Source organism: Triticum aestivum, chromosome 1D (genome assembly GCF_018294505.1).
Source record: "Triticum aestivum cultivar Chinese Spring chromosome 1D, IWGSC CS RefSeq v2.1, whole genome shotgun sequence".
NCBI lineage: Eukaryota > Viridiplantae > Streptophyta > Magnoliopsida > Poales > Poaceae > Triticum > Triticum aestivum.
In genome coordinates this window covers 476692710-476706620 of record NC_057796.1, presented here as the reverse complement: position 1 = coordinate 476706620, position 13911 = coordinate 476692710, and the positions used below count along the sequence as shown (strand labels likewise).

The window sequence follows — 13911 nt, the reverse complement described above, 5'->3', positions numbered from 1 at the left end:
TCATGCATTTCATGAAATGTTCTCCAGTTCAAAAATAATGTTTACAAATTCATATAAAAATGAATAAATTTTGTATTTGATGAATAAATTTTGAATTGGATGAACATTTTTTAAATTCATGAACATTTCCAAGAAAAAAAATGATATATTTGAATTGTATCCACAAACACATTTGTACTCCACAAACATTTGTTGAATTTGATGAACATCTTTAGAAAATTGATGATTTTTTTATGGATGCGTCTAGCTGGCGGCCGGCGGCCCGTTAGCGCTCGCGAGCGACCGGGTAAAAAAGGTAAGCGCCTGTCGCCTGGTTCAAAAAAGGCAACACGTCTAGTCCCTATCATATGTTGTCTCTTCTCACGTGATGGATACCTGCATGCCATTGTATTAATGTTCGTCATGTCTGCTCCTTGTGCATTATTTTTTGGTTTTCCAAATTATAAAAGACATATCTTCTAAACCACATGTTGAAATTCAGATCCGTTTTCACCATTGAAACCCTCGTGACGTGCTCTTCAAAAGTAGATCCCGCATGGGATGTTTTGACGAACTAGTCTTCCTGCCAACTAAACATCAATGTGTGTGCAACTAGACTAGATTGTCGCGCCAACTGAGCATATGTGTGTGCCAATAGTCCTGCCAACTAAACATCAATGTGTGTGCAACTAGACTACATTGCCGCACCAACTGAGCATATGAGTGCAACTAGTGTCCTGCCAACTAAACATCAATGTGTGTGCAACTAGACTAGATTGCCGCGCCAACTGAGCATATGTGTGTGCCAAATAGTCCTGCCAACTAAACACCAATGTCTGTGCAACTAGACAATATTGCCGCGTCAACTGAGCATATGTGTGTGCAACTAGTGTCCTGCCGACTAAACATCAATGTGTGTGCAACTAGACTAAATTACAAGCCAACTGAGCAACTAGTGTCCTGCCAACTAAACATCAATGTGTGTAGGTAAACATCAAAGTTGTCGTGGTTGCACATCTACTACTAGGTAGTTGACCAGAGCAGTAGACTAGTTGCAAATCAGGTTGTCATGGTTGCTAGGTTGCAACCACATAGGAAGTTGAATCATGCAGCTCTAAAATTTTGTTTTCAAAAAAGTTGCACCATGCAGTAAACGCACTACTAAAGTTGCACCATATAGCATCAAAGTTGGCGTCAAAAAAATTCATCAAAACATACCCATGTGGGATCTAGTTTTGAAGATCTCGTCGCGAGGGTTCCAACGGTGAAAACGGATTTGAATTCCGACGCGCGGTTAAAAAGTTATGACTTTTTGAATTATTGTAAAAGGTAGCTAAATCAGTCACATGCGCGGAGAGAGAGAATGGACATCACGGGCTACCTTTCCTTCTAATTATATTCCTTGGTCCACTATACGAGAGCGCAACAGTCCAAAACAATTCTATATGATTCAGACCAGGTGACACTTGGACTACGTACGCACGAAAGCAAGTGGCCAGGAGCCGGCCGCTCGGTTCATCAAAAAAGTGCGTATGCACTTTTTAGATTTTAGGTTTTTTTATTCAGTGTACAATTTTTGAGTTTGATGACTAATAAATGTGCACGATTTAGAAAAAAATATTCGCTAATTTGAAAAAATGACAGTGGAAATTAAAAAGAAAAGATAGTATAGAGTATGGTATGAAATGAAAAAAAAACATCCAGAAGTTGGACTTTTAGGGCCAGTTCTTTTTGCAGCTTATTTCAGCTTATTGTCAAAAAAAGCTATAAGCTGAAAAGAACTCATTTTAGAGAAGCCAGCTCAGCTTATTTCTACCTCCTCCTCCTTCACAATGAGAAAAAGCTGGGGTCGGGTGGCTTCCGGCAGCTTCCCGCAGCTTCTGACTTAAAAACGAAAGGGTATAGGGACGTGCCCCTTTAGTTTGATCTTATTACATCAATATTGCCACCCCCAGTCCCGCACAGAACCACCGGTCGCAAAAGACAGCAGCGCTCGATCCCCTCCCTCCCCCCGCTCGACTCCTCCTGCTCTGTTCTCCGCTCCGCCTAGGGTTCCTCCCATCACCGCCGCCGCCGTCGCCGCCGGTCCTCCAATCCTCTGGACCACGACGAGGCCAGCGAGATGGCATGTGGATAGGGCTGCATCTTCCACCCCCCAACTCCCACGGGCGCGACCCCTCCCTCGGCCGCATCCCCTCCGTCCCCTTTGTCCAGGAGCAGCGCCTGGCCAGGTCTGCCCAGGGCCCCTCTCCGGCAAACGGCGCCCATCTCCGGCGGTCGGCGACCCCCTTTCCCCCTGCCCTCCTCCTGGCCGTGAGCCACCAAGGTGAGCAGCTCCTGTGAATTTTTTTGTAAAAAAATTCATGTATATTAGTTGTAAGCTACTGCTGAAGGATGATGATTTCATCTTGATTGTACTACTGCTGAAGTGTGATGATTTCATGTTGATCTAAACGAGCTACTTCTACCATAAAAGCATTCTAGATATTGTTATTAATTCTTCCAATTCTTTTTTATTGACATGATGAAAAATAGATGAAAGCACAATGGGATAATGTGGGTCTTAGAACTTTCATTGATATTTGTGTGGAAGAAGTGAATGCCAATAACCGTGGCAAAGAAGGAACATTGTCACCACTTGGATATGAAAATGTGGTCAGAAAGTTTTTTGAGCGCACGAGGAGAGAATATACCAAAAAGCAATTCAAGAATAAGTGGGATGTGCTGAAAAAAGAGTATGTTGTTTGGAAGACATTAACCCAAAAGGCATCAGGCATTGGGTTTGATCCTGTTACCAAGACCATTGCGGCTAGTGATGAATGGTGGGCAAATGAGATACATGTATACATATCGTCATATCAATTCCATTTGTTTTTACTTTTCTTTGTCTACCAATTCTTGCACTAATTTTTGATATGCTTTTTTTTCCAGAGAAATGAACTTGCCGCCAAGTTTCGATTTGCTCCACTAGAGGATGAGATCAAACTGATTGCTATATTTGATGATATTAGTGTGACAAATGAGTACGCGAGGGCGGCACCTCCCTCGTCTCAAGTTGATGCATCTCAAATTCACATTGATGATGATGATGTGGCTGGTTCAGGATGTGAAATAGATGCTACTTTTGTGACACCTAACAAAGCTAAAGGTCGAAAGAAGAGATCATGTCCTTATTCACCTAGTCCTGCGATGGTGCAAAAGATTGCAAAAGATAGTGATGATAGAATGCAATTTAAGCGTATTGCTGACCTTTGGGAAAAGAGGGAGACTAGCCGCAATTCGGCGACATCTGAAATGAAGGAGGATCCTGTGAGATATGAGATTAAGGAGATGAAGGACATGGTGGTGAATGATGGAGGTAAACCTGGAAGTGAAGTGTATTTTCATGCTCTAGAACTCTTTACGAAGAAGGAACATCGTGATGTCTTCAGTGCACTAAAGGAGGAAGATTCAACTGTGAGGCTTGAATGGATCAACAGGGCATGGGAAACATTTATGAAAAAAATTAGAACTTATTTGCTTTGTTGGGAACTCATTTGTAGTGTTGTGAACTTATTTGCTTTGTTGTCAACTCATGTGTATTGATTTGAACTAATTTGTACTGTTGTGAATCTACTTGCTATAAATCTTTGTTGTGAACTTAATTGTATTCCTGTGAACCAATTTGTACTGATGGAGCTGTGATTTGTTGTCTTGTGGACAAATGTTTATGATATTTCTATTTCTATATCACAGATGGACATCTCTGTTCAGGAGGATGAGGAGGAGGAACTTGATTTTTCGTTGTTGCAATGGCATATTATCTTCTAAACAAAGAAAGACTGCCATATGGACCTAGGGGAGCACCAATGATGACAGGATTGCAGTGGGTGGAAGAGAAGGAGAAGCAACCACAAATATTCTACTCTATGTTCAGGATGCGAAGGTCTGTGTTCTACTCACTACATGACATTTTAGTTGAAAAGTATGGTTTAAAGTCAACCTGCAACATGACAAGCAAGGAGGCATTAGCACAGTTCTTGTGGACTTTGGGGTCACGCCAGACCACCGACAATGTCGCCGATCGATTTGAACACAGTCGGTCTACCATCAACAAAAAATTTAAGGAGGTCTTGTTCTGTGTCTACCGTATGGCCGGAGATTACATTCAACCGAAAGATCGATCTTTCACCCAAGTTCATGACTCGCTTAAAAAAACAAGATTTTGGCCTCACTTCAAGGATGCCATTGGGGCAATAGATGGAACACACATTGAATGTGTTGTGCCTGCAAGTGAGCAACCCAAGTATCGCAACAGGAAAGGTTCGACAACTCAGAATGTCATGGCAATTTGCGATTTTGATATGAGATTTACATTTGTTGTTGCTGGATGGCCTGGATCTGTTCATGACACACGTGTACTCAATGATGCACAAGCTGAATATTCCTATTTTCCACACCCTCCGGACGGTATGTACATGCATTCTTCTCCTCTAATGTTTTGCGTGAACTAATTAGTTTTGGCCATCTTTATTATCAATGCAGGAAAATATTATCTTGTTGACTCTGGATATCCAAACAAAGTTGGATATCTAGCACCATACAAAGGACAACGCTACCATGTACCAGATTTCCAACAAGTACCGCCGCGAGGAAGATATGAGACCTTCAATCATATACATTCATCACTACGGAACGTCATCGAACGATCGTTCGGTGTTCTAAAGATGAAATGGAGAATCCTCCTCGGCATCACACGGTACAAACCTGCTACGCAAACAAAGATCATTACTGCATGCGCGTGTCTTCATAACTTCATTCGTGAGAGCAAACTAAGTGATCAACATTTTGACATGGTTGAGAGTGGATCTTATGCTCATGAAGAGAGCTTTTCTCATCACCATGCACCCATTGATGATGGTACTATGGGTTCCATCCGTGATGCGATTGCTACAAGTGTTTTCCCTTGATGGTTAGCTCTAGGGTGTACGCTTTTGTTGGGATAACCATGTAATAATTTATAGATCTTTTTTATTCAGTACTTATTCTCAAGAACTCGTACTACATGAGACAGTGATGCATGTATGGCATTCGTATGCGACAAAATGATCTTCCTTACGTTTGATTATAACATGTTGTGGTGTTTTACAGTCAAATTTATGTTCATATGGGCAACAATGATAAAAAAAATATAGCGCAATATCGTTTGATCTGAACAATAGTATAGTCCAAGGGTATTACAGACTTTTCACTGATCATATCACAGAAGCTGAAAAAACTGGCACTGAAAAGAACTGGCTAGCTTATTATCTGGAGCTTATTTCCACAGCAGCTTATCTTGAGCTTATTTCCACATGAGCTTATTTTCACAGCACAGCTCAAAAGAACTGGCCCTTAGTATGGCACCCTCGGCCCATTGGTCGTCGCTGCCTTCCCTGAGGGAACTTCCCTCCATCCAGCTCCATTGGTCCGTCCGTCGTCGCTGACTCCCTTCCACCGGCACCAAAAAGGCACGTCGCGGCTGCTCGCCTGCTCCCCGTCCTGCCGTCTGCTGTCCCACACGCCCCCGGCGCCAGCATCTTATCAACTTTCGTCATCTGTCTTCAATCTCCAATGCCCTCGATCTGAAAACCAAGTCAGAATGCCTTACAACCACACTGATGGAAATGTCACAAGAAGAATGTGTCTCCTGTTTCTTTTACCCATCTCAGTAGTATTCTCGCTTACATTTTATTTTTGAGACGCTACAGGAAACACAAAACCGAAGTATAATCTGTTGAGAGTCACTACACCGCCCCCCTTTACCAAGCCAACTCAAAGCCTGAAACAATGTTGTACAAGAATATACACAACGTTGTATGGATATGGACAGGAAAAAAAATGCTTGGCCTTCATCGAGGAAGAATCGTCTTGGACTTGCACAAAAGAAAAACATTGCCCAACTTGCAATGCAATGCCATTCAGGAAGAATTACTACGGGGCTCAGCGGAACGACCACTGTATCTCCTCCAGCGTTCTTCCCTTGGTCTCCGGCACCCAGAGGATGACGAACACGAGCGTGAAGGCGCTCACGAGCATGTAGGACACAAATGTACCTGTTGTGATCATTGTAAAAAGAAATAACTTTCGTCAGGTTCATGGGCTCATAACATAATCCTACTCTCAAAGAAGAGGGAAAAGCATGTAAGAATATGAACCTCCAGCACTCCAGCTGAGCAGCAAGTTTGCTGTCATTGTTATCCCAAATGAAGTCAGCCAGTTGGCGAGCGTCGCAAAGCTCCCCGCCAGACTCTTGATGCTGACCGGGAGGATCTACAGACATAATCAGTCCACAAAGTATGGTTATGCGAATGCTCCGGTGACATGGCAAAACCATTTGATGAGCTATGGTGCTATATACAGTGTGCAGGTTCACTGTACCTCGGACATTATGACCCATGGAATGGCGCCCATACCAAAGGAGAAGGCGATAACATAAGCCTGAATGAAGTGTCAAGTTAGCAGTATTTCAGGCACAGCTTGTGAATTTGCGATGTGATTTTTCAGACCAAACAATTTAACTGACGGATGAACGTACCACAATAGCAAGCAAGGAGACCATGCTCAATATGTAATACAAGTGAGAGTCTTGTGAAACAGTGTCCTGGAAAAAATAAACCGTGATAATATGAGAAAATGTTCAGCAGATTGACAGTAGAGGCCCTGTGATTTATTGTGTTACCCTGTAGTACAGAAACCTGAACATACCTTGATAAAAAATATGACGGCAACCGCAAGAAGGCTTATAGTCATCCCAGCAGAAGATATCTGGTAGTTGAAGTGAGAGCTAGATTATAGTTACAGACAGCTACAGTAACAAATTAGTTTCACAGGGAGGAGGAAGTTACAATGAGTAGGATGCGCCGGCCAGCCCTGTCTAGTAACCAGGTTGTAACTAGAGTGGCAAGAACCTGATGACAAATGCTGTCAGCAGCATAATGTAAAGTACAGTACTACTCCCTCCGTTCCGATTTACTTGTCGTGGTTTTAGTTCAAATTTGAACTAAAACCACGACGAGTAAATCGGAACGGAGGGAGTAAGAGACAAGAAAAAATCTGTCGAGTTACACACCTGAATACCTCCAAGTCCAGATGTGGCCAAGTCACTGTTTGTAATACCTGAAGAGCTTTTCATGTTAAATCTAGCAGCTAAAATTGGCTATAATGTAACTCTGAAAAAACAGTCTAACAAATTGTTCAACTTGCCTGCAGCTTTGAAGATACTACTTGCATAGAACAGTATAGCGTTGATTCCGCTTAGCTGTTGTAGAACAAGCAGGCCGATTCCTAGCTGCCAAATTGTACCACAATCACCATTATTACAGGATGCATTATGAATTTTGGTATGAAATACAAACCGGCAAGGTAAGGAGGTTACAATCAGGGGCATGCGGAACTTCTTTTGGTTTAACTCTTGGAAACGGATCGCCGCCCTTTTGTTTGCTGATGTTACTGCTCTCTGCATAATGTTCGCAAATATTAACATTGGTGCCTAAGCTAAAAGTACTGCACATAGATTTTTGCAGTTAGTCAGTCCAGAAGGAAAAGGGCAGGTGCTTGCCTTTATATCATTCACTTCTGAGGTGATGTCAGTCTCAAATCCCCTCAAAACTTGTAGCGAGGTTTCAAAGTCCTCCATCTTGTTCATCTTTGCCTAAAGATTGATGCAAAAAAGTGGTTAATAATAAAAATCAGAATGATGCAGCACTTTGTATCAACATTTAGGTATACAAACCAGCCATCTTGGGGATTCGGGAATGAAGAATAGGCCAGGTATCAATATTGTGCATGGCAAGATTCCTGGAGGAATGTCATCCCAGAGATTTGAATCAGAAACAGTCAGAGGCTTTGAAACTCGCTCTGAGTCCATAAAGAACTAGCGAAATCAGCATTGTTTAATGTTACTAACACAAGTAAATTTTCTTTTAAAAGGTGAAATCAAATTTTTTGCTTAGGATTTCTCAGGATTTTACTCTTACTGAACTTGTGAACTGAAATGTCAGAGGTTAAGTGAAAACTGACAGTGGAAACAACAAAGTTCAGTACTGCGTCAGCATCAAGTCATTTTACCTATCACTGCAAGCATCCTCCAAGGAACAAACATGCCGAGAATATAGGCCAACACGATACCAATCGTTACCGACAACTGCGGAGCAAACAATTGCATAATGAGTCCAACAAAAAAATAAACTGAAGTCTTGGTCTGACGAAAAGGACAAGTTGCTTGTGAGGATAAGCAGACCTGGTTCACAGAGCCTAGGGCGCCTCTCATGTTCTGAGGAGAAATCTCTGCTATGTATACTGGCACCTGTTAATAACAGATCAGGACTATGTCTTGTAACTAGTCCAAGATTCTTCTAACAACAAATAAACATCATACTGACGATGATCCATTTTGTCCCATACTACTGACACCCTGTTGATCCTTTTTTTTTCTGAATAACTTAACTAGATAGACATATGGAAACATAGATCTTCAATGCAAAAAAAAAAGAAAAGAAAAAAAGCAAGCACAAAGTGTTCTTATACTAACCGTGTAGGATATGACACCGACCCCAAATCCTTCAAGCAATCGTCCCATATACAGAAAAGAAGTGTCCTGTAAAAAAACGCCGGCTAGCAACAGGTTCTGAAGCAGCAAATGGTGAAACTAAGTCTTTGAAAAAAGAAATGTACTGTCATACTTTTGCGAAGGAGATGGCAAGCCAGCCGATGATGTTAGGAATAGCAGCAATCATCAGTGACTGTAAAATGCATGAGCAAGCTTGTTAGAGGTAAAGAGAAGAGCATTAGCTCAGTTAGCTACTGAAACATTGCGAAGATACGCCCAAAATTCAGAAGTTTGGCACATCAGTAATGCTCCACCCCCCACATTTGGTTCATTTCAATTCCTTGAATACCAAACAGATACAGAATCAAGTGCTGACTCATGGACATGATAAGGTCAAACCCCCAATGTAGCAGATTAAGCCAGCAAGGCAGCGATTCTGGAGCGCATAATTTCAAGTCACCGAAATGAAATGATCAGCATTTGATAGAGTACAAAATCACACCCACTTTATATGATTTGATTTGAATTAACCAAAAGATTGCATTGCTATTGGTTGTAGGGGGGCATCAATCCACCAAGCATTGACGTTGACCCTTCTGAACTTTCAGGCCACAAGCAGCAGCAAACTGATCCATCTGGCAACGATATACTACTGACAGCTAACAGCAACCGCATAGAGGAGTGACCAAGCAGGTCAAAGAAAGAAAGAAAGAAAGAAAAATCTCACCCCTTTCCGGCCAATGTGCTCGGCCATCTGGCCGCTGGCGATGGCCCCGACCATGGCGCCGACGTTGGAGAGCGAGCCGAACACCGAGAACTGCAGCGCGCGCGGGGAGCGTCAATTAGTACCAAGAATCCAAGATACCGAGCCAAGCCAGACAGAGGGGCAATGAATGAACGGAGAACAAACGGCGCACCTCGGAGATGGAGAGGTTGAGGTCGCGGATGATGGCGGCCTGGGTGGGGGAGGAGAAGCCGCCGGTGAAGCCGAACTGGATGGGGCCGAGCGCGACGATCATGGTGCAGAGGAAGGCCGAGACGTGGGACTCCCGCATGATGGCCATGGAGGAGGTCCCCGCCGTGAGGCTGGACTGGCGCGACCCCATCCGGTACCAGCTCCCCGTGTTCACCAGCAGCGGCTGCTTCCGCGTGTCATGGTCGCTCCCGCTCTCGTACCCTCCCCCTCCGCCTCCCCCGGCCCTGCCGCTGCTGCCGCCGTTCATGGCGCCTCGCCCTCCTCGCGCGCTCTCCTCGTGTCGGTCGCGGCCTCGCCGGATGGGTGAGCGAGAGAGGGATGGAGGAAGAAGAGGGGGAGAAGATCGGAGGAAGACGATGATGCGACCCTGCGCTGCGCCTCCCGTTGAAATGGGGAAGAGGAGAGAGACGTGGGTTGTCTCGCCGGTCGTGCTCTGGGGCGGGCCCACTTGGCGGCCACTCGGGCGGGTCCGGGGTCTGCTGAGCTGGACGAAGAGGTGGTGGGCCCAACTTGTGCTTATCTTACGACATCTCCCTGTCTCGTCTGTATATTTTTCTGAGCGACGACTACTCGTGGGTCGATACATATACTCCGTATATCAATCGATGTCCATAATTGTGTTAACAAATCTTACTAAATATAAAACGTCTTATATTTGCTTACAGAGGTATTTTTTTTTGCTAAAGGCCAAAGGCATATGTAGCATAAACACCTACAAAAACCACATAACACATGTGGTAAGCAATGTAAACAATGAGGAGAAAAAACACATACCAAAACGCTCGTATAGAAATTAAGAAATGCATCGAAATTCTTAGAGTGTCGAAGTCTTTTTCCTCCTGCATTCTCTATCGTTGTGTTGGGAGCAAAGCCTTGCTAACTTTGAGAATGTTTACATCCACGCAGATGATGAATTGTTTGTCTTCTGTCAAATCTCTCCTATGTAGATGCACAAAAAAAAATCTCTCCTATTTGAAGTATATGTAATTTCCCCTTATGTTACTTTCTTCCGTTTGCCCTCTCCTTCCTCACTCCACCTCCTTTTCGGTACTGTTGATTTTGTATGGGATTCCCCTTAAAAAATGCTTTAACTGTCGCACATCTTACTTTTAAATAACCCAAATGCAACACACGGACAATTTTATCTAGTATCAAAAGATTTGTTTTTCTTCTCTGGCACAAAACTGAGAAATGAACCGCCTAGCTGTCTCAAAAGAAAGAGAAAAAGTCCAGCGTCCAGTTGTGTGTTTGATAGAATACTACTACCGAAAATGCAGCGCACGTTGGTGCCAAGAGGGATCCACATCGACATATATGGTTGGTGGGTATCACATTGGATCAGGGGAGCGATCTCGTGCAATCATGCCTTGATGTGATGGCCTTTGTGTTTATCGTGGAGTACTAGTTAACTAATTAATCATCGATCGAGAAGTGGTGCCTCCTTTGTGAGAAAGAGACATGCTGCCGAAATGAGGACGTACAAACTCCGTGCCATTATGTACCCCGCTTTAGGTTGTTATTAGGAATGGCCTCTAAAAATCATCCAACAATTCAACATGGACATAATTGTGTACCAATCACCTCGCAACATTCTCTTTTTTTAAACATCAATACAGACGCCTCCCACTGAAAGCGCATCGCCGGAAATCCTAAAATAAATTCAGGAATAATGTGAACACCAGGACTTGAAACCTGGTCGACTGGGGATACCACTGTCCCTCTAACCATCCAACCACAGGTTGGTTCGCCACCTCACAACATTCTGAATCGAAATGGGAACCGCAGTTCGAGAAATGGAAACTACGGTTCAACCATAATTTGTCCTTCGGAGTGCATGAGAATGGCTCCACCGACAGGGGTGGAGATACTCCAGTATATCGCTGGAAGAAGATTGGAATGCACGCCAAGAGGTGCACCAGTAGAAAAAGACCCATTTGTTCCGGTTCCAGAGGCCCATTTGTCCCGGTTCTGGAACCGGGACTAAAGTCCATGACCTTTAGTCTCGGTTCGCTTACGAACCGGGACAGGTGTGGCTCCACGTGACCGCTGCGGCGAGCCCAGACAGGAGGGCCTTTAGTCCCGGTTGGTAACACCAACCGGGACCAAAGAGCATCCACGCGTCAGCAGCTCAGGAGCTGGATTTTTTTTAAAGGGGGAGGGTTTGGGGGTTTTGGAGGGTTAATTTAATTAGGGGTTTCATATATTGTGTTAGCTAGCTAATTTTGTGACCTCTCTTATCTCCGTGCTTGGTCGACACTAGCTACTATATGTATAGAGAGAAGTGTCCTCTCTTCTGCTACTATAATTTTGTGGAATGCAACAGAGAGGAAAACATTTCTGCTTAAACATCTCATTGCATAACAGCAAGAGGCAAACCATCTGAGTTAACTTAACAGACTGCAAAAGGCAAGCATTGCTTCAGTACATCACATGCAGTTCTTCAGTACATAACTTAACTTAAACATTGTCTGCAAAAGCATACTCAATTTAAACACTGACACTTAACTAACCGACACTCTGCATTTCTTCATTTCTGCATCTCCTTCATCTTCTTGATGCGGTCAGAGTGGCGAATGCCAACGCGGACATAGGTCTCCGCCTCGATTGGCATCCTACTGTCGCCGAGCTGCGGGATCCCCGGCGCCACCATGTATAGGTCACCGTTGGCAGGCAGCTGTAGCTGTTGCGCCACCCCTCCCCCTCGCTGTCGTCCTCCACCTCCACCACCATCTTCTCCTGCTCGCTGTCGTCCTCCACCTCCACCACCACGTCCGCACCTGGCTCCTCCCCCCCCCCTCGCCGGACTCTTCCTCCTCCTCATCCTCCTCCTACTCATGCCCCTCCTCCTCCTGCTCCTCATCTTCACTGCTCTCTCCCTCGTTGTCAGAGTGGACAATCACCTGCTCCACTGCAGCTGGTACAGCGACCACGACGCCGACGAGACCTTCCACTGGAGCTGGAGGGGCGCGACGGCGGGAGCGGTACTCGTACCACCTAGCACGCTGACGCGGATCTGGTGAGTTCTCCGCTTCATTCATAGCCCAAAGGAAAACAGCGACATGAGGAATTCCACGGCCGCCGGGGAACATCGTCTTCTTCTCATCATCCGTAGCCACGGCGATGAGGCCCCTAGCATGGTCGATGCACATCTGCAAGCTGTGACACCTATTGCAGATCTCCTCTACGTCCGCCCTTTTCTCTACATCTCCCTTGCAGAACTTGCTGACAGTCTCCTCCCATCGCTCTTGAGCACGGTGAAAAGCTCTTGCAGTCGGCCTCTTCTTGGGTACCATGGACTTAGTGGAATTTACTGGACATGGCAGAAAGATAATTAAGTAGGCATGTTGCTCAAAAGAAAATCACACAAAATGCTATGAAAAAGACAAAATGCTATGAAAATCATTGCAAAGATGATGTATGCTTCTTTTTCTTCTTCTTCCTTCTTCCTTCTTCCTCTTTTCTTCTTTTTCCTTATTTTGGTTGGGCTAGAGGGGGTTGATCGACGTCCCCCTCATGTTGAAGAGTTACCGGAGTTCTCTGATGAATGTCCGACGTCCGGACCGCCTCTCTCATGAATGTCAAACAAGGGATTTAACAAAATGGCGCGGTTACGGACATATTTCTTTAGGACTCCCATGAAACTCTCAAAGGGGAACATATTGTGTAGAAATACGGGGCCTAGAACGACAACCTCGTCGACTAGATGAACTAGGACGTGTGTCATGATATTGAAGAAGGATGGTGGGAACACCAGCTCGAAACTAACAAGACATTGCGCCACATCACTCCTTAACCTTGGTAGGATTTCTGGATCGATCACCTTCTGAGAGATTGCATTGAGGAATGCACATAGCTTCACAATGGCTAATCGAATGTTTTCCGCTAGAAGCCCCCTCAGGCAACCGGAAGCAGTTGCGTAATAATCACGTGACAGTCATGAGACTTTAGGTTCTGGAACTTTTTCTCTGGCATATTTATTATTCCCTTTATATTCGACGAGAATCCAGACGGGACCTTCATACTGAGCAGGCATTCAAAGAAGATTTCCTTCTCTTCTTTGGCAAGAGCGTAGCTGGCAGGACCTTCATACTGCTTTGGAGGCATGCCTTCTTTATCGTGCCAACATTGCAGGTCCTCCCGTGCCTCCGGTGTATCTTTTGTCTTCCCATACAAGCCCAAGAAGCCTAGCAGGTTCACGCAAAGGTTCTTCGTCACGTGCATCACGTCGATTGAAGAGCGGGCCTCTAGGTCTTTCCAATAGGGTAGGTCCCAAAATATAGATTTCTTCTTCCACATGGGTGCGCGTCCCTCAGCGTCATTCGGAACAGATAGTCCGCCAGGACCCTTTCCAAAGATTATTGATACGTCTCCAACGTATCTATAATTT

General features: G+C 44.6%; 1 protein-coding gene across 1 annotated transcript; it reads right to left on the bottom strand.

Annotated features, from left to right (window-relative positions):
* Window positions 1-5625: 5625 nt before the first annotated feature.
* On the bottom strand, window positions 5626-9917 carry LOC123183176 (sugar transporter ERD6-like 4). Its single transcript, XM_044595924.1, has 17 exons — window positions 9466-9917; window positions 9276-9365; window positions 8682-8741; window positions 8531-8596; window positions 8240-8305; window positions 8068-8143; window positions 7733-7797; window positions 7559-7651; window positions 7376-7456; window positions 7204-7288; window positions 7070-7116; window positions 6846-6908; window positions 6706-6765; window positions 6536-6601; window positions 6379-6438; window positions 6156-6270; window positions 5626-6053 (listed from the first exon to the last, which is right to left on the bottom strand). Exons 1-17 carry the CDS (start codon window positions 9769-9771, stop codon window positions 5941-5943), a joined length of 1512 nt encoding a protein of 503 aa, XP_044451859.1. The 5' UTR covers window positions 9772-9917; the 3' UTR covers window positions 5626-5940.
* Between the last annotated feature and the right edge of the window lie 3994 nt (window positions 9918-13911).